This window comes from Aquila chrysaetos, chromosome 1 (genome assembly GCF_900496995.4).
Source record: "Aquila chrysaetos chrysaetos chromosome 1, bAquChr1.4, whole genome shotgun sequence".
Taxonomy (NCBI): domain Eukaryota; kingdom Metazoa; phylum Chordata; class Aves; order Accipitriformes; family Accipitridae; genus Aquila; species Aquila chrysaetos.
In genome coordinates, this window is record NC_044004.1 from 10,441,092 (window position 1) to 10,459,992 (window position 18,901).

At 35.9% G+C, this 18,901-nt stretch overlaps 1 protein-coding gene across 3 annotated transcripts in view; it reads left to right on the forward strand.

Annotated features, from left to right (window-relative positions):
• Window positions 1-18,901, forward strand: part of RGS12 (regulator of G protein signaling 12) — a 90,285-nt gene that overhangs the window by 10,567 nt on the left and 60,817 nt on the right. For 2 of the 3 annotated variants that reach the window (XM_030020994.2, XM_030021001.2), the window contains exon 3: window positions 14,118-14,237. In XM_030020994.2, coding sequence (XP_029876854.1) covers window positions 14,118-14,237 — 120 coding nt within the window. Of the gene's footprint in view, window positions 1-14,117; window positions 14,238-15,305; window positions 15,402-18,901 lie in introns of those variants that run through there. The other variant, XM_030021028.2, reaches the window with a different exon arrangement.

Below are 18,901 nucleotides of genomic sequence, written 5' to 3' on the forward strand. Positions count from 1 at the left end.
TTGAAGGCTATTGAAACTGATGAGAAAAGCTTATGAAAGTCTTGAAATCATTTCCAAGCATAAGTTGCAAGCACTTAGCATTATTCAGAGTAATTCATAAAGATGAAGTAGTACTATGTTCTCATCTTAACTCTTTAATGAAAATAGTCAGGGGATGTCATTACTGATGAATGTACCTCTGTGCTTCTTTAGGTACTGCAGAAATAGGGAAAATCTATGTTTTTGCATATTAGGGCACTAATTTGCTTTCATAAGAGAATGATATTCAGAAGTTCAGACTCTCTTTTTGCTTTGTGTGAATAGAAGAGGTAAGACTGTCTATTCCAAAACAGTATTCAGATGGGTTGGATGCTGCATTCTAGAAAACTATACATCCTCAGCTTCCTGTGACCTTTTTAAGTGGTGAGGACTGATTTTACACAGCATGCTCAGACACATTCCAGTCATGGAATAAAGTCTATAAAGTGGCCACATGGGATTACATTCATATTTTTACAATCTAGTGGCTGAGTCTAATGCTTCATTTGGCAGAGCAGACCTTAAATTGCTTTTTAATTAAGGTGGGTTTTTTTTTGTCTTTTACATTAATACTGAAGGGTAATATATCTTATGAGTGGGAATGTGTGGAAGCCACTAGAGGGAGAAAAGGTTACCAAAGCTATAGTTTTTTTGTGATGGACTCTGCACTTCCATTTTATGTACCCTCTTCCTTGGAGCTTTCATTAGACACTGGGGAAAGGACATGAGTTCCTGGATGCAATTCTGATCTAGCAGAACTGCTGTGCAGCTGAACAGTGATGATCACAGCATGTAATTCAGGAAAATATGATGTACTGTATATACAGTGCTAGTTGGAGGAGCATATACTCTTTCCTGATTTTATAGCTGCACTAATGAAACATTTGTGAATTGTACAGAACATGAGCAGATGTGAGAAGGCGCAAGTGAACATACCTGTTTAAAACTGCACTTTAAGAACTGGACCTGAGAGGTGTTTCTTGTGGGTAGGAATAGGTATGGCATTTCAGACTTCAGGTTACAAGGAAGTAAACACGTTTTCTGAGCATTGTTTTCCCTTTAGTGTTGTAGTCCCTTTAATGATGATGTTTTCAGCTCACAAATTAGGATTGTGGTTAATTTTGTAATTGGCAAAAACACTTTAAATATTAATATTCTTTACACTGCTACAAAGCATTTTGAAGTTCAATATAAATGTGAATAGTTTAAAAAATTAAAATGCCTAATTTGATTAAATGTTACTGCATAGCATAAGGTTTTTTGTTTTGCTTTAAGATGTTGTAAGGAATTTATCCCTAAATTACTGAACTCATACTTTCACAATTGCTGTATTTTTTGGTTTTTAATCTTTGGCTTTTAAAATGATTGTTGTTAGTAAGAAAACTGAATCAGGGAAATCTTTGTTCTATTCCATCTCTTCTGACTGAGATTTAATGGAGGGTATCTCTGGCCCTATGCATCTCTAAAATTATTTCCTGTACTGAACTTCACATTTCCCATGTTTCTTAAAAGTTTCATGTGAACAGATTTCTATTGAAGCATCTTATGAGACTTTTTGGGGAGTCTCCTTGATTTCTGTAGGCCTTAGACTAAAACAAGTAGGGGGAGGCCTGATGATATTGCTGAAATTCACTGAAAAGGCAGATCGTGGAAGGTAAGGTGACTTTCAATCTCAGAACGACTAAGGAAGATTTGTGGTGGTGAGAAGCTTCTGAATTGCTGTAAGACTGATACTGGGCAGGGGTGTGTAGTATCCTGAGGCCTATGAGACTAGCAGATGAAGAGTCTGGTTATGGTTTCAGTGGGAATGGAATAATTCCTGCTTTTTTGTTTGTTATTCCTTTTGCACTGTACTACCTTTGCTGTTGCATTGTTATTTTCACCTTCTTCAGCATCCCACTAAGTTCCAGTCACTTACCTACTCACCCTTTTTGCATGATTTTGGGTTAAGCAAAAGAAAAGCACCATAAGCAGTATGAAAACATCAGGGGATGTTAGGATTGGCAAGGGACTTGAAAAATTGCTGAACAGGGAAGCATTCCTTTCCCTCTGGACTAAATTAATATGGCCAAAAATGCGTCTACCCATTACTGTTTTAAATTAAGTTTTACTGGGAAAATACTCCTTTTTCCACTCAAAAGCTTCATAACAGTCAGTTTAGTCTTTGAGTTTTCTCTCCATGAGGACAGAATCCTAGGCATTGACCTCTCACTATTTTTTATTTTTTTTTTGAAAGAAAGTCTGTTTTAATATTGTGGGGGCAAGTATAACATCTAAGATCACAAGAGGTTTTACAACCTGAGCTTAGTAACTAGTATTTGGGTACTAGGTTTATTCCAAGTGAATGTGACAAATTTATTAAAAAAGAATTAAAAAGCCTTTTAAAAATTTGGGTATTGATTTTTAGAAACCCTTTTCTGCTTCGTATTTGTTGTAAGACTTCTATCTTGACCACATTATTGTTTGTGCTCATGAAAAGTGTGGATTTGTAGATTTGTAGATCTTAGAGGAAGAAAAAAAAGGATAATTATTCTAGTAGATTATTATTTCTATTTCACTAGAAACTCAGTGACTCTGAGACTCACTGGACAATAGTATTGCAAATACGTTTTTTGTTTTTTAAACCAAAAAAAACTATCAACTGCTTTGTAACCTTCATGACTTAAGCTACTGAAAATATTGTAAAAATGTAGAAGAGACAAGACAGGTAAGCAATACTGTGGGGTTCACTAATGCATCTTTCCTTGCCAATATATTTTCTGGGTTACTACTATTGTTACTGTGTTTTGATCAGAAGTTAACTGTAACTACTTCACAGTTGTCTTTGTTTCCAAAGCAAGTATTACTGAAAAAGATATGCTGTTCAAGTTAAAAATGGAATAGTTTTTTTTTGGCGAAACTTTGTAATTTGCTTCAAATCGAAGAATTGCAGTTTTTCATGTTGGTAACTGGATGGTAAACTAACTGAAAGGCAGATATTTTAGATGCAAAGACAATGTTGGCAAAGCTATGTGGTTCCCATATTTGTTTTTTTTGTTGTATAATTACATGTTTTTTTCCCTTTCCTTTACAATTCTGTCTGCTCACTAGCTTAAATTGTTCCACCCCAGCTGTTTATAAAGCAGAATTAATGGCAGCTGGATTGCTATTCTTACGCAGTACAATTTAATGTTAACCTTTGGAATTATAGGCTTTGATCTGATTTGAGATGCACGTATATACCTTAAAGAGAACTCAACTGAAATCCCAAACACCAAGCTAGATCTGAGAATGAGCTAATGTGAATTAATCTGCAAAAAGGCATTTATATGAAATGGGTCCTCCGATACATTTTGCTATGAGAAAATGAAAAGCAATGAAATGTTTAGTAATTTCATGCAGCCTTTTCTTATGTATTGTAATCTTCTAAAATAATGATTCAAAAAAATGGTCAGTTCTAGCATCTTTAACAATGTATATAAAGCCAAAATAACGCTGGGTGCTTTTCTCTGAAAAAGAAATCAGATAAAATCTAGACAGGAAATGTCTGTAGAGCAATGTTGACTTTGTGAAATTTTCTTATTTCAAATTTATGTGCTAGAGATTTAGAATTTTTCATTACATCTGAATTCATGTGTTTTCTAGATCAAGTGTAGGTTTGGACTCCAATTAACATCATGACAATTAAGGGGAGATGCAGACATCTAAATATTTCTGAGCTAGTTTTGAGTTGCAAAGTCACAGGGGAAGGTAGCATCTTGAGAAACAAAAAGAAACAATGAAGAAAATAGCGTGGAGAAAAATAATTAGCACAGAATGAATTGCAATGATGAAAAATGGCTTTATTTTAAATTTTAAACATAGAAGCTTTGAGATAAGAGATTATAAAATTATTGTCTGAGCTTTCAGTTGTATGAAGATAGACCCCAATTCCTTGCAGTTGAGAAGATTTAGAGAAGAAAAGGAGCTATAAAATACCAGTTCTTCACTGGAGAAGAAATAAATCAATATGGAACAAAGGTCTTTAATTAACAAAAATAAATATGGAATTGCTAAAACTTACCTGAAGTGTCTAAACATTCTTCTCATACCTAACTCAAAAACATAGCACTGTACCAGCTACTAGGAAGACAATTAACTCTATCCCAGTCTGAAATCTAGTCATGGCTACCTTATACCCATTTCTTCTGCTGCTAGTGTCTCCTTTAGTGAAAGTGGTTCTTCAGTGTTTACCTTTTTGTTTATGCATAGAAATCGTGTTCTCTTTTGGCTTTCATTTTGTTTGATGTAAAGCGCTTAGTCTTTTACTCTTCTGGGAAGTAAAGTTTTCATTCTCTGGATAACTTCAGTAGCCCTTTTCTGAAACTATTTTAGTTTAAATTCTTCTTTCTTGGAGCTGAGTGACCAAAATTTTATGCTGGTTTCCTGGTCAAGCTTTTGTGTAATTGTAGTGTACATTTTCCTGTCTCTAGTGTTAACAGTTCATACAATACCTCTTCATATATTGTTTACTTTTCTTCATAGCATATAGCATTGATGGTTAATACTTATTTTGTAATCCATCAGTAAAAACATCCATATATATCAGATGAGATATCCAGGTCAATATTCTATTTTTGACACCGGCCAGGAGCAGCTGCTTAGAAAGACCTTGGAAGAGCAGTGAAAAATATATCCTTGTAATTTTCAGCAGCACGTGGTTTCCTCTGGTAGAGACACCATCCACATCATTATGCATGATAACCTTTGTGAACATTTGTTCTTGAAATTGTTGTTTCTTAAACTCAGTTGTACTTTTGCATTCCTGGTATCACTTGACTTATTCTGCAGTTTAATAGGGTGGAAAGAAAACAGTACATAATTGTACTTTACATATAGTTTCATTTCATCCCTGCTAATATTTGTAATGAGAAATACTGAATAATCTTACTCTCTATTTATTTTCTCTTAGTCATTTTGTTTTAAAACTCAGCACCAATCACTTACTTTCCAAGCAGAAGTCAGCTTAGTATCCTCCCATACAAAAGTTTTTTCATAATTGTAATCTTCCTCCCTTGGTTGTACTACATTACTTTTGAGATGGGTTGACCAGAACTATAAGCAGTTTTTAAAATGTGTGGGCAGGCAATGTATTCATAAAGCTTATTTCTTGATTTCTTTTGCTTTTCTGATGATTCTTCATTTGCTTTTTTGATTGTTACTGATTATTGGGCCATACTGACTTAATGTTTCCAGCTAATGCCTACCTAATGTTCAAGATGATTTGGAACCAATCGTTTTGTGTGTACTTGTAATTTTCTCCACATTTTCCCCTAGTGTACTCTGGTCTTTCTGTTCCTCTGCAATTTTCAACTAATAGGCTTCCTACTCATGCAAGATACTATTATCTAGTTGAACCGAGAAAATGATCTTACTATTCCATCTTCATTAATACCATCAACGTGTGTGTTTTTTCATTTGAAAAGGGATTAGGAGAGTACTGAAATGTAGGTGCCTAGTATCCTTAGTACAGGAGACAAACAATACATTTCATTTATTTGGATGTCCAATGTGACAGGACATCCTCTTTTCTATGTCTTCCCAGAGCGCATAGAGATCTTACATGAAATTTTATGTCATTCTTGATTATATTATGGGCCTAACTGCCATTAAAAATGGCACTGTAATGGTTAGAAGGCAGTGAAATGTGTCATTATCATCTGATTAGTAAAGAGGTGTTCTTAAAAGTGATCAAATCCATTGACCAGGAATGGTGAATAATAACCATGTGAATCCTTTGTCATACTGGTGCCAAAAAAAAAAAAAAAAGTCATTACAGGAATTGCAGTGTAATTAAAGCCTGTGAAAAAGCTGTCAGTAAAGTTTGAATGATGCTAGACCTTTTTTAATTAACCCTCTCCCACTTAATCCAGTTTTGTGAGGTGATGTCAGTCCATGATGATGGCAGCAGCACAGGGCAGCCCGGAGGGTGTTACTTCATTCTTTTTTGTTCCATAGGATATGGAGCCCTCTCTATCAGCATGCCTACCTCTACCCCAGGACTTACTGCTTCTGGTCCTGTTACGGTCCAGGGGACTGGACCCCAGCAAGCTCTTTTCCCATTTCCCTCCCAGATTCTTTTTTCTCTTTTGGGGTATGAGAGGCCCTAACCCAATATACCCCATATTTCAATCCGTCTTGTTCTCAGGCCCCATAGAGCCTCACTATACAAGTCCTGCAAGTCTGCACTGTCGGTTTTTGGGTGGAGGAGCACGTGATGCTGGCTGCTAGGATGAGGGGTAAAGGCAGGTCATGGCCTACAGTCTTGCCTGCTCTGCATTGAGTCAGGAGAATGGGCACTTAGGGATGGTGGTGGACAACAGAGGAAGATTAAGCCAAATGGTCCAGAGTAGGATTTGAGACTAACACTGATGAGAGAATAATATTTGTATCAACTACTTTGTTCTATGAACGTCCAAGACTTTCAGTATTTTTTGAGATTTTGTGCACTGAATATATTGGCATTACTGTGGCATCCCTGTTTCCCATCCCGTTTCAGAAGGGTCTAAATTAGAAACTTTCTTTCTGAAGTCTTAAACCTGCATTTTTTGTAAAGATGAACTGCTGCTCCAGACTGACCCTTCTTCTGTTTAACATCCAAGAGTAAATTTGGCATGTTTTGAATATCCACACAAGTTTCAAATGATATGATTTGTGTATCCTGTGTGAAGCTCAGGAAGTTCAAGAAGACCAAGTGCAAGGTCCTGCACATGGGTCGGGGCAATCCCAAGCACAAATACAGGCTGGGCAATGAGTGGATTGAGAGCAGCCCTGCGGAGAAGAACTTGGGGCTGTTAGTTGACGAGAAGCTCAACATGACCCAGCAATGTGCGCTTGCAGCCCAGAAAGCCAACCGTATCCTGGGCTGCATCAAAAGAAGCATGACCAGTAGGTCAAGGGAGGTGATTCTGCCCCTCTACTCCGCTCTGGTGAGACCCCACCTGCAGTCCTGCGTCCAGCTCTGGAGTCCTCAGCACAGGAGAGACATGGACCTGTTGGAGTGAGTCCAGAGGAGGGCCACAAAAATGGTCAGAGGGATGGAACACCTCCCCTATGAGGAAAGGCTGAGAGAGTTGGGGTTGTTCCACCTGGAGAAGAGAAGGCTCTGGGCAGACCTTATAGCAGCCTTCCAGTACCTAAAGGGGGCCTACAGGAAAGATGGGGAGGGACTCTTGATCACGGAGTGTAGTGATAGGACAAGGGGTAACGGTTTTAAACTGAAAGAGGGTAGATTTAGATTAGATGTAAGGAAGAAGTTCTTCACTATGAGGGTGGTAAGACACTGGCACAGGTTGCCCAGAGAAGTTGTGGATGCCCCCTCCCTGGAAGTGTTCAAGGCCAGGTTGGATGGGGCTTTGAGCAACCTGGTCTAGTGGAAGGTGTCCCTGCCCATGGCGGGGGGGTTGGAACTAGATGATCTTTAAGGTCCCTTGCAACCCAAACCATTCTAGGTTTCTGTGATGTGGGTTCCAAACTATTATGCACTTTACCGTACAAAGTCATAGAGTCAAACCTAAAAACAGTGAGAGTTTTTAAAAGCTTCAATAGCTGGAAATAGGAGTAGGACAAATTAAAATTTCATGATTTTATAGTTAGTATGATTAAGCTCTGTGACATATAGAACATAGCAAATTCTGTATTGGTTGAGCTCCTTAAATTGAGGCTTTTAAAATGGTGCTGTTCCTTTTTTTTTTCCTGTGATAAAATCTGTGAATACAAGCAGCCTCCTTTTGTTACACGCTTTTTAGAGGCAATTAATCAGAAATCGGTACTCAAATTGACACTTGTACACAGACACTCATAGACAGAGTTTTTGTTAAAAGAATCTAATTTATTGGACTTTTTAGTACAGGGAGGTGCTTACCTGGGGAATTGACTCTCTGGAGTAGGATGGCCAGTTGCTGTCTGGGTAGTGACGGTTGTTTCTGTTGCAAGTGTGGTTTAGCTGGGTTGGATAAGACTCCCCAAACTGTGGCTCTGATGACTTCTTTTTAATCCAGCTGGCAAGCAGTCCTATGTGACCATTCTAGCATGTGTGTGCTCCTTTTGTATTATCTTAAACCATCAGGACAGAGGATAGTATACTTGTTCCACCTCAACAGGAGGAGGAAACAATTTCTATCAAAATTACTACATACCAGTAACTATATTTTTGTTTTAGAGCTCTTATAACTTTGTTCATGACATTCAATTACTTCCTTATGCTTTTTTCCTCAAACATTTAAAAAAATTATTTCACTCACGTGCCTGTGAATCTTCTGAGATTAGCTTTCATTGTGAAACAGTTTTGAAAGCATTTGAAAGCATCCTTCTGTAAATGTAGATGATCAGGCTTGTTAGTGTTTTTTTAAACTTTTTAGAATAGCTCCCCTTCATATATTTTACCTTTCCCTCTTCCTGCTCTTCCACACAGCAGCCAAAATCTCTGTCCCGTAAGATTCAACCCCTTTAGTTTTCCCTTAAGGTCACAAAGTGTAACGAGTTTTCCATGAAAAGATTAAATTTGCTAGATGTTGTAAAGATGGCCTAAGCCTCACAGTTTTTCTTCCTCCTCTTTTCCCCTTTCTGGATTCCTGGTGCCAGCTCCCTGTATTTTGTCGTTGTCAAGGATGCTTGAACACCTAGCAAAAACCTCCCACTTCCTCGCAGCTCTTGGAGTACAAGAGCCACCAGTGTCCTCTCCTTGCTACCTCCTTCCGGCTCCTCCAGCTTTAAAACTGTTGTACCAGAGGACAGGAATCTCATTGTTTTATTACTTATATCCAGATATTTGGATAAAAGGACAATATGTGTTTAACTGTAGAGAGACACAAAGACTATGTAGTACAAAATGGAAATATCAGGTTGTTATGTATGACAATTTGTTAAAAGGTTGTAATACTTGATAAGTGCATGTGCTAGAATATGAAAGAGCATGATACAGCTCAAGCTATAGCTGGTAATTTCTTTAAGCTAATTGAAGATGTTTTCTAAAGGTGTTTGGTTTCTTTGGGTTCTGAATAATTGATAAGGTTTTATCAACTTGCTTCTGTGCACTCAAGCTCCAGGTTAGAGTATCGTATTGACTATCATAGTTTCACATTGCATTTCTTTGGTAGTACCAACTTAAAACAGTTCCTGTCACATTCGGGCCGGAGTTGGCAGTGAGCATCATCAGTTGTGTTGGCATGACTGTCTGTGGATCTGTGTTAGAAACAGGATTATTTTATTTTGTAAACTACAGTTTATTGTTAGTGGAGATAAGGGGGCAGCCATACTGCAACTTGGGAGCTGACATGAGTGGTCAGAAGTACTTGCAAAGTCCTTAAGCTAGCACAGCTGCTGAAAATAATGTTATATAGAGCTACTGCCTAAGTTGTTTATCAGTTAGAATTACTTCTAAGAGCCCATCCTTTTTCTTTCTGTCTTTAAAGAACTAGATTTGTGCAAGTCACCTTGTATTTGATCATTTTTGTTCTTTCTGTCCCTCTATTTGCAGTCTAACATGAGTCATATGCTTCTTCACTCTGTCTTGCTAACACATGAAGTACAACATTTTCCATTTTCTCATTTTTACTTTTCTTGTACACCTTTCTTATTATCAGACAGAAACTGTTCTCACTTGGACATTTTCACAAACTGCTGCTATATCAATCCTCCTCTGGTGATTTTTGCTTTTAATGCTTTTCTTGTCAAGTAGATTAGGAGGTAGCTCATCCACAAGGCCAAATAAGCAGGTTAAAAATTAAATTTAAAAAAAAAATGTATTTGAAGGGAAAGACAGACAATAGTTTGGTCAGTGATTGATGGTTATTTCAGGGGAATGTATTTGCACTTGACATTTCCTGTTAGCCTAAGGAAAAAGAGTGATCCAGTTACATATTAAAAAAAAAATTATGCAAACCCATTCATTGTCATGCTTTTCCTCTTATAATTATACATTTAGCTGGTTTATTTCAGTCCATGCTAGTTCATAATTTTTACTTTGTTATAAGAATAGAAAAAGGAATGGATTTTTTAGAGCATCAGTGTGTTTATTCCTTTAATTCTTTGTTGTTTTTCCTCTCCATCTGCCAAATCGTAACAGGATAAAGACTTTTAGAGATATGTTCTTTTGTACTTTCACCATGATAGATAGTAGTAGCAGGTTGTAAGTATCTGTATTGCAAAATGCAGAGGATGTATTGCTGTAGCACATGCTTTTCACTAATCAACTTGTTTTCACAAATTTCTGTGCTTTTCTGTTTGTTTCTGGGTTCCTGAAATGAAGGCACTTAGTGAAGTATCAGATGACTTTAATTTCTAATGCTGTTCTGTGATAGGATCTCTTAGATATTCTTGTATCTAGATATTTTTAGAGTTTTCTTTCATAAATTCAGCAACACAGTGTTTCTGGAAGAGAATCTTTAAGATATGATAGTAAATATTTCTAGGCCTTATAGGCAATCTGTATTTTAAAAAACCCACAGCCCAATGTTCATGTAGTAAATGTCAGTGTTTTAGTTTAGAGTGAATGAAGCAGCGTTTTGTTGGTCATATAGTGTACTGTTCTGAAATTTATTTAGGTTCATTTAATGTTTTTTAATATCTGTTTAACAGTGTAATAAAGGCTTTTAGAAGTATGATAATTTCTTTATGGCTAACAGACTGCAAAATTTACATTAATATCAGTCGTTGCACTAGCAATCTCTCTTTGCTCAGATACTGTGGATTTCTTTAGCCATGCTGATTAGTACATTCTAGTTGCAATGGCTGTTCTCTCTTCAAGTCATGGATGCTTTTATTTCCAGCTCTTCAGAGTTCCATGAAAAACATTTGCCAAAATGTTGTTACTATTTGCTTAAGCAACGTGATTCTTTCTTTATTTGTGTGTGTGTGTGTGTATGCAAGGCAATTTTTTTAATTGATCTGCAGAAGGAGGTCTGCCTTCATAGTCTGAATGTCTGGAAGAGAGTCAAGAAAAGATGAAAAGGGAGATTTCTCAGCAGCATTACCAGGAAATTAAATACTTTGTGAACTGAAGTCTTTTTTTTAGCAATGTCTTCCTTAATTTCCTAGATTATTAATTTGATTCTTCAGAGCAAGGAAGAGATTTTTGTCAGTTGAAAACGTTTTCCTAATTGCAATTGTTATCCAAATGGGTTGGGGAAATGGTTAGCTCAGTGAATTTTTATATTTTGTAATTGTTTCTTAAGCACTGTTTTATTCTCAGGGTCTTTTTTTTTTTCCTGCTCTTATCTTTATCATTCCATCCAGGGCTCAATAGTGAGTTTTGTATAAGAATGTCAAAAACGGTAAATAAAAATTTTGATTGGATACTAATTTACTGTTCTGTTTTCTAATACCACACAATTTGCAAGTGTTTTTTGTCCACTCTCCCTCTTTATCTTTGTTATGTTTCTGACAACAAATAGGTAAGCAGCATTTACTTCTAAAATGGGGCATCTGGTAATAATTAATCTTATCTAGAATGTGCTTCTCAGTGGAATCTAATTAGATTTGTTTTCAGGCAGTTTGTTCCTCTTCCTTCAACTTGTAATGTTACTGTTTCAAAATTTTTTTTGAGTGTATGTTCTCTAGTTGTATGTCTTAATCTCCCAGAATCGTGTTTGGCAATCTCCACTATTTAAACATATATTGGACAGTTCATATTCTTTTTGGGCTGAATTGGAAAGAAAAGTGAAAATGTATTTGTTATTCAAAATAGGTATGACTGCTATTGATAGTTTTTTTCCTTTTGTTTCCTTTCACCAGTTTCCTTTTATGAAAGATGAAGTTCTCTGAGGGATGCATCTTGTTTTGAGAAATACATGAAAGACCATTAAGCAGAATCCATACTGTGTAACTATTTCATTAATTTCAAAATACCAGTTATACTTGCACTAATGACATCATTAATTTCACTAGCCTTAGAATTTGCTGAGCTGTTTAGTCTGATAGTCTTTTCACTAATTCACAGATTAAGAATTTAAAAATTGCAAAACTAGTGTGATTATACTTGACTGCTGGTGAAACCTAGTAGTTGTACACATATATTCACGCTGTTTTAACAGGAACATACTCATACAGGAGGAGCCGTGTTAGTGTTTTGGTATGTTATGCAGTAATAGTAACGGATACTGCTGAATTTATTCAGGGGTTAATGCGGAGTTCACTGTTTGACACAGATTACAGCATTAGGTATAAGCTTTCAGTTTAGACGAGAAAGACTGCTGTGACTGTAAGGTATCAACCAAGCATGAACCACCTCAGTGGTACCTGCCTGGATAAACAGATGATTTTAAAATTGCTCAGGAAGACAGGAACTGTCCTCATTCCGGTGGCTCCTATCTGTGAACATTTATGGAGAGCAACTTTCCTGTATTCACATTTAGTCGATCATTTTAGCAAAAGCCATCTTAGCTTGTTTATACTGTGCTTTTAAATGTTCTCTTAAAAATGTTAGAAGCTAATCTGCAGTTGCTGGATTTCCAGTTTTCCTTGGCAGAACCTGCCTAATTTTCGTCTCAGCCAATAAAAAAACCCCACCTTAGTAAATTGAAAATTGTGAGGGAAGGAAATTTCATATAAAAATGGATCACTTTTAATACTGAATGAAGAAGTTGGAGTCTCAGCCTGTTGCAGTGATGAACCCTGCTACGTACTTTGGATTCAGATTCCTGTATGCTGTGTTATGTCTTGACATTTCTATAAGCTTGTAAACAGAGTCTGTTGTGAATACTGGTGACAGTCAGAGCCCTGTTGGTAAAGAATAGTGTTGACTCCATAGGAATAAGCAAACAGGCAGACATCTTCTGTTGGATACCTTATCTTTTATTGCAGTAAGGAGGCTGTATAATATTCTCGATGCTCTTCTCTACTTTGTATGAGTGTTGTTAGCATGAGATTATAAGGATGTGAAATTTATGATTGTTCTTTTGGTTTATGTGATGTATATAGACTTTCAAACAGGTGATCAAAGGGATACCAAAATATTTCAGAATTGAGAGCACAGCAACTTGCCCAAAGGAAGAAACAAATATAAAATTTAATAAATATTACAAAGCTGCCAATAAACAATTATAAAAGTACTAATAAATATATTTTTAAGCTTACTGTGATGAAGAAAGATGCTGAAATGAAATAGAAGAAAATTTACTCTGAATTAAACTCTTATTTTCTAAAGGAAAAAGCATCAGAAGACAGGGAGGAATTTTCCCCACATTGAATTTTACAGTGAAAGGCATCCAAAATTTCAGGCACATAATCACAAGTTTTCATAATGTAGTGAGTTTATGTACATCTGCTTAGCACCAGTCACTGACTGTGTGCCTACTCTTAGGTTTAAGCTTACACTTTGCCATTTGGCATAAACTAGATATGTACATGCTGAGCTGTTGTAGCTTAACTGACATCTGGTGACTTTTTAGGGAGAAAGAGTATGATTATGAGGAAAAGAGAAAGCCATTAGATTTGATTATTGCAGCACCAATTCTGGTCATGGAACATCCAAGTGAGGTAGTTTCTTTCCTCAGAACAAAAGTTCCTGCATTTTGTACTGTGTGATTTAAAAAGTTGGACTTTACAGTAGCAAGCCTTTTAAAAAAAAAAAAAAAGAGTAGGGAAAGTAAGATTTTTAAAAGTGTGGAGAAAGATTCCAACAGAAGCTGGGTGAGGTGATTTCTAGGATGGTAATTTCCTATAGAAAGAACAAATATTTTGTCATTGTAAATATTTTCCAGTTAAGACGGTAAAGAGCTAGGATTGTCTTGCTTTTCATTAAACTCTGTCTACTAATACTGACATGTAGCATGTGTACACTTTAGCAACCAAACTGATGACTCATGTTTATACAGTAACTTAATGCTGAATATTTATGATATTTGACTTGAGACTGGAAAAGTCATAACTTTAATGATTTTAATACATGATTTTACAGGGGCATGGCAAGTGATCAACTTGTGTTGAAATTGTGGTCCTGTTACAGGTTGGCAAATCCATCTCCTTGGAATTCTGTACCTACCAATGCTTAAAATTCAGATACTGTCACTATGATCAGCAATGTACTAAAATTAAAGAAGTAAAGAAGTAAAATAATAATATATATTGTCTGTTTTGTTTAGGGTGCAAAATTTGGACATCCAATGGGATTAAATCAGGCTCCTCCCCCACGTTCTTCTGTTCGAAGATCATTTGGAAGATCTAAGCGATTTAGTATTACTCGTTCTCTGGATGACCTTGAGGTAATTAACTTTCACTTAAAACTTAGAAGTGAGTCCTGGAGAGGAACTTACAGTAGTTAATGCTGATCATTAATGAAAGAAAGTACGTAATATCTGTAGTGTAATAAAGTTAGTAATCATCATATGACATTTATGCGAGAAGAATACAGATTTCAGGTATCACCTGACTTTTGCAGTGTTTCTTTAATAGTTTACATTGATGCCAGCAGTTGCCATTCTTTCTGTGGGAAATTTAGGCTTTGTTTTACCGATCACGGCTGGTCATGTAAAGCAAAACAGTACAGTTTTGGTGATCATATCTTAGAAATCATTGTATCATGATATCATATAAAAAATCAAATGCTTATCATATTATTTTTTTCATTCAGCTGATGATCAATGCATTGAGAAAATTTGGGGCAGTTAAATTTGTTGCTGGACCAGGCTCTTTACATAACTTACTAAGGAATGTAGCTTACTGAGTATGGAAAAGTTTTCAAAAATACTTAAATAGGTTTTTCCTCCTTATGTGTCAGCAGTTGAGAAAAGGGAATTCCCAATCAACTTGTGTTGGTCATTGGTTATGGTGATTTATAATAATGCTATTTCACATCGGGTATAACATCAGCTGATGCCTGGGCCTCAGTTGCCAGACTTTATTGATTTTGGTGAAAACAAGGAATGAAAAGCCATATGAATTTAAAAAGCTACTCCTCCTGCTCTGCTGAGAGCCTCCCTCAACCAGCTGTAGGAATATGGCTTCATTATACCTTCTTTTCTAGTGTGCTTCCTTGGGAAAACCTGACCCATAGTGATGTGAAGGTGTATAGAGAGATTTTTCCCTTACCCCTTTATCATGCTTATCTGGAAGAAGGTTTGTGGTTGGGGAGAAACAAAAATCTGTGCAGAGCTCTTGGCATGGGAACCATGTAATACATACTGTATCGCTCTTCAGCATGGGAGGGAATGTGGCACACTGATTCCTCTAAATGGGAAGGAGGTGTTTAAAAAGCGTTTGAGATGGGAGGAGGAAAGAAGGAGATATTCTGAGTTTCCTGCTGTGGGAAAATGTAGGAAGAACGGCATTTCACTGACTCTGAACTAAAGGAGAGGGGAGCTCAGTGCACTGGATTTTTAGGGAACAAAATATATGGAAGTAGCTTCTGGCGTGCTTAGGGAATGCAGGTAGGAACTGTAATTACTTATTTCTTAGATGTTTTAAAGGACATTTTTCATTGTGGTCTATTTCTATCTTGTCTGAAGCTTTTAAGTATCTTGCTTATTTTTTCTAGCCATGGAAAATACTTTTTCATTTCTTTGCACTCATAACTTTAATAAAGTAAGTGCATAACTTTAACAAACAGAGAAAGATCCTCTGGATAAAGCTGTTTCGGAACCGTCTAGCTACATCTTTCTTCATCAGAAAATGGTGATTCTTCTAAATTAAAAAAGCTTGCTACTAGATATATTATCAGTTTTGACAGAATTTCTGGTCACAGTAAGAGAGAATCCTCTCAGAATATCTAAGAGCCTGGTGCTGGTAATTCACGTGCATGGTTCACACCATGTTCTTCCAGGTTGAAATTTCTTATAGATTTATCTGCACATCTCATATTTTGAGAGTGTTTTAAACACCAAGGATATAATTTAATTTCTGTTGTTGGAGCTGTTTTACATTGCATAAATATTCATTAAAATAGGGACTTGGTATTCTCCATTAATTTCAGAAAGATGTCATAGTTACTGACCTAAAAAGTTCATTTTTCTTTCATTATGTCTTAGTTGGTATTCGTTAGTGTATATAAATTGAGTAGCACCAACAAGAGGAATTGATGCTCTCTGTGTTACCCAGTGTCCTAATTGTTACAGCTGTTACATTGGATGGGGAAACTTACGTTCTAGGTCATGATATGAATTAAACAAAGAAACAATCTGTATTAAAATCTGTATTTGGATGAATGCCCTTACTATATATAGCTATTTGGGTGTGGACTGCTCTCTGTCAATTGCTTCTTTTCAAATTGAAATCTCTTTTTTTCCCCTCTGCATGCCATAAGAGAACAATATCCTAGCCACCAGGAGAAATACCAACCCAGAGAGGAATTTCAAAAACTTCTTAAGTCAAAGCAAAATAGTGTTGAGGTGTTTTGATTTTGGTTCTAACTTTAACATTGCTACTGCAGCACTTTTCCCAAGTACTGTTACACTAAGTGTAGTAGAACACAATGTTGTTAGTACATGTTTAGATTATTTCAGGCCACCTATTTAGAGTTGCTGGAAGAGGAAATAACAATACCAGGAAATTCTTAGAGACTCCACCTTTGGAATAATGATCATGAACATATTATATAGGCTACTCAGTTGCTTTTGTGTTCTCTCCAGTTACCTTAGCAGAATGGATAAGGTACTAACCCAAACATGAAGTTTGAAAATGAATATGGTTCTCTGAGCTTGTGGGTTTGATTCCTGCTGGCATCCAACTTAATCTTCTAAATTCAGCAGTATAAGTAGTTTCCATGCCGTTTCTTTTATGGGCATATGCTGAACACTGTTCATTTGCTTATGGGTCTGAAGAAGGCTGTATTTGGATTTTTTGTGAAAGTATGAACTTGCTCCTCTTGTCTTTGGAGCTGTAGTGTGTGAAATATCAGCCGTCAGTTTTGCTGTCTTCTGCCATAAGGTGGCGTAATTTCTTTGCAGTTTGTTTTTTTTTTAACTCTATCCAAGAATAAAACATATTTATATATATATTATTTTAATAAATAAAAACAATGATTGCAAGAGAATATTTCATTTTTTCTTTTAAATTGTTAGATTATGGCTGGCGATACATGCACAGGCAATATTCTCATAAGGTTAGAATTAGCTGTAAAGATACGGTTGCCCCTCCTTAAACGTTTTCCTCCTACCTGCAGAAACTGTATTATACATACAAGAAAACAGACGAGTTTGTAGGATTAACCTCTAGGTGTTTTTTTTACTAATAGAACCTGTATACAAGATTATTTTAAATCTGCTGGGATCAAAATAGGATGAGAGTGCAAAATTAATGGATGCAGTTATGCTACGACTATGGTGCAGAAAATGTCTCACAGACCACACAATTTTATTTCTGAACTGTGGAAATTGTGCTTGTTCACATCAGGGCTGAATATGATTATCTTGTAAGTTGGAACTGAATTAAGAAAATTAGCATGTCTACTATATACCTTAATTATGTTGTTTTTAATGTATTTAGAACTTTTTCTTTATTAAATTACAAGAAATCTGTTTTTATTAAGAACAGATTCCTATTTTGTATGTAGTAATAAATTTTCCTGTGTGAATCATTTGTCATTATAAAATAGTGTCCATTAACCACATTAAAATTCTGTGATTTCCACCAATTTTATTTTAGAGCATGTTTGCCGGTTCATATTTGCAAGGTGTAGCTTAGGCTAAATGGAACTTGCCATGATTTAGGATTATTTAATATTTGGACTAATGAGAGAGCATGATCCTATCTTTCTTCCTACTTTTCTTCCCTGTAGGTAAGTGCCACTACTTTCATCCTCTTGCATGATTCTATCCTGGCAAAGGCATTGTTTATAGATTTATAAACACATTAAAGGTGTCTCTGTGAGACCGCAGAGACTAGAACACTGCCTTTGTAAAAATTTACGTTAAACAGAGTAACCCTTTTACTCATCAACAGTTTTGGAATCAGATTCCATAACACCTTCAACTGTAGCTCATTCCATTCATATTTTAATTTTTCTTGAGGTCTGTAAAAATGGGGAACCCTTGCAGTATTCCCTTGAAGGCAACAAATTTAGGTTCCTCCTCGCCAAGGAGAACATTCAAAGCTGTTGTTTCCTGAAAATCATTGTGGCACTTGTACTTTTGGTATTTCTCTGTGGTTAAAAATAGGGCAGAATAGTATACTGAGAGACATAATATCTTAGGCAAATAACTGTCAAACTCTTTGAGTTTGCTAAATAATCTTTAAATGTAGAGATCTTTTTAAAATTAAAGACTATTTAATTCTTTTATCTAAATATCAGGACAAAAAAGATGGCTGTTGCTGCTTTTCTTCTTGTTTTCATCCTGTCTTGGAAACCTAAAAGAACATTTGTTGGATCAAATTTCTCGAGTTTAGTAATGTTTTCAAAGTTGGAATGTATCATATATTCCTTTTAAAAATCAGTGTGAGGAATTTTGTTAGAATGTTCTATCTTAATTATAACCATTAATAATGTAGTATTATTAGCTGTTATTATAGATAATAATGCTTGATTTTTTTTCTGTTTTGTTACTTCCACTGAAGCAACTTTTTTTGCATTTCATCTGCTAATTGAAAGCATACAACATATCTCTTGGTATAAGGTTTTTATACTAATGAATGACATGTCTCTGCTGGATATTAGCTTTGGCATCTGTGGGTGGCAAAACCCCCTAAGTGCTCATTTGACTTAATAATGAGTTTTTAAGTGGGTACCTGTCTTTGTTTGACTGATTTAAATAATCAGACAAAGCTTACAGAGGGAGATAATAGCTTATATTAGACCAACTAGTATACTAGGAAAATCAGACAAGAAGAGCTAAACATGCCCCAAACTTTTCCCATTCTGTCAGTTGATCTAATAAAAAGTATTAACTCTCCCTGCAGAGCTTGCTCTACTGATGTTCTTAGATCATTGGCACGG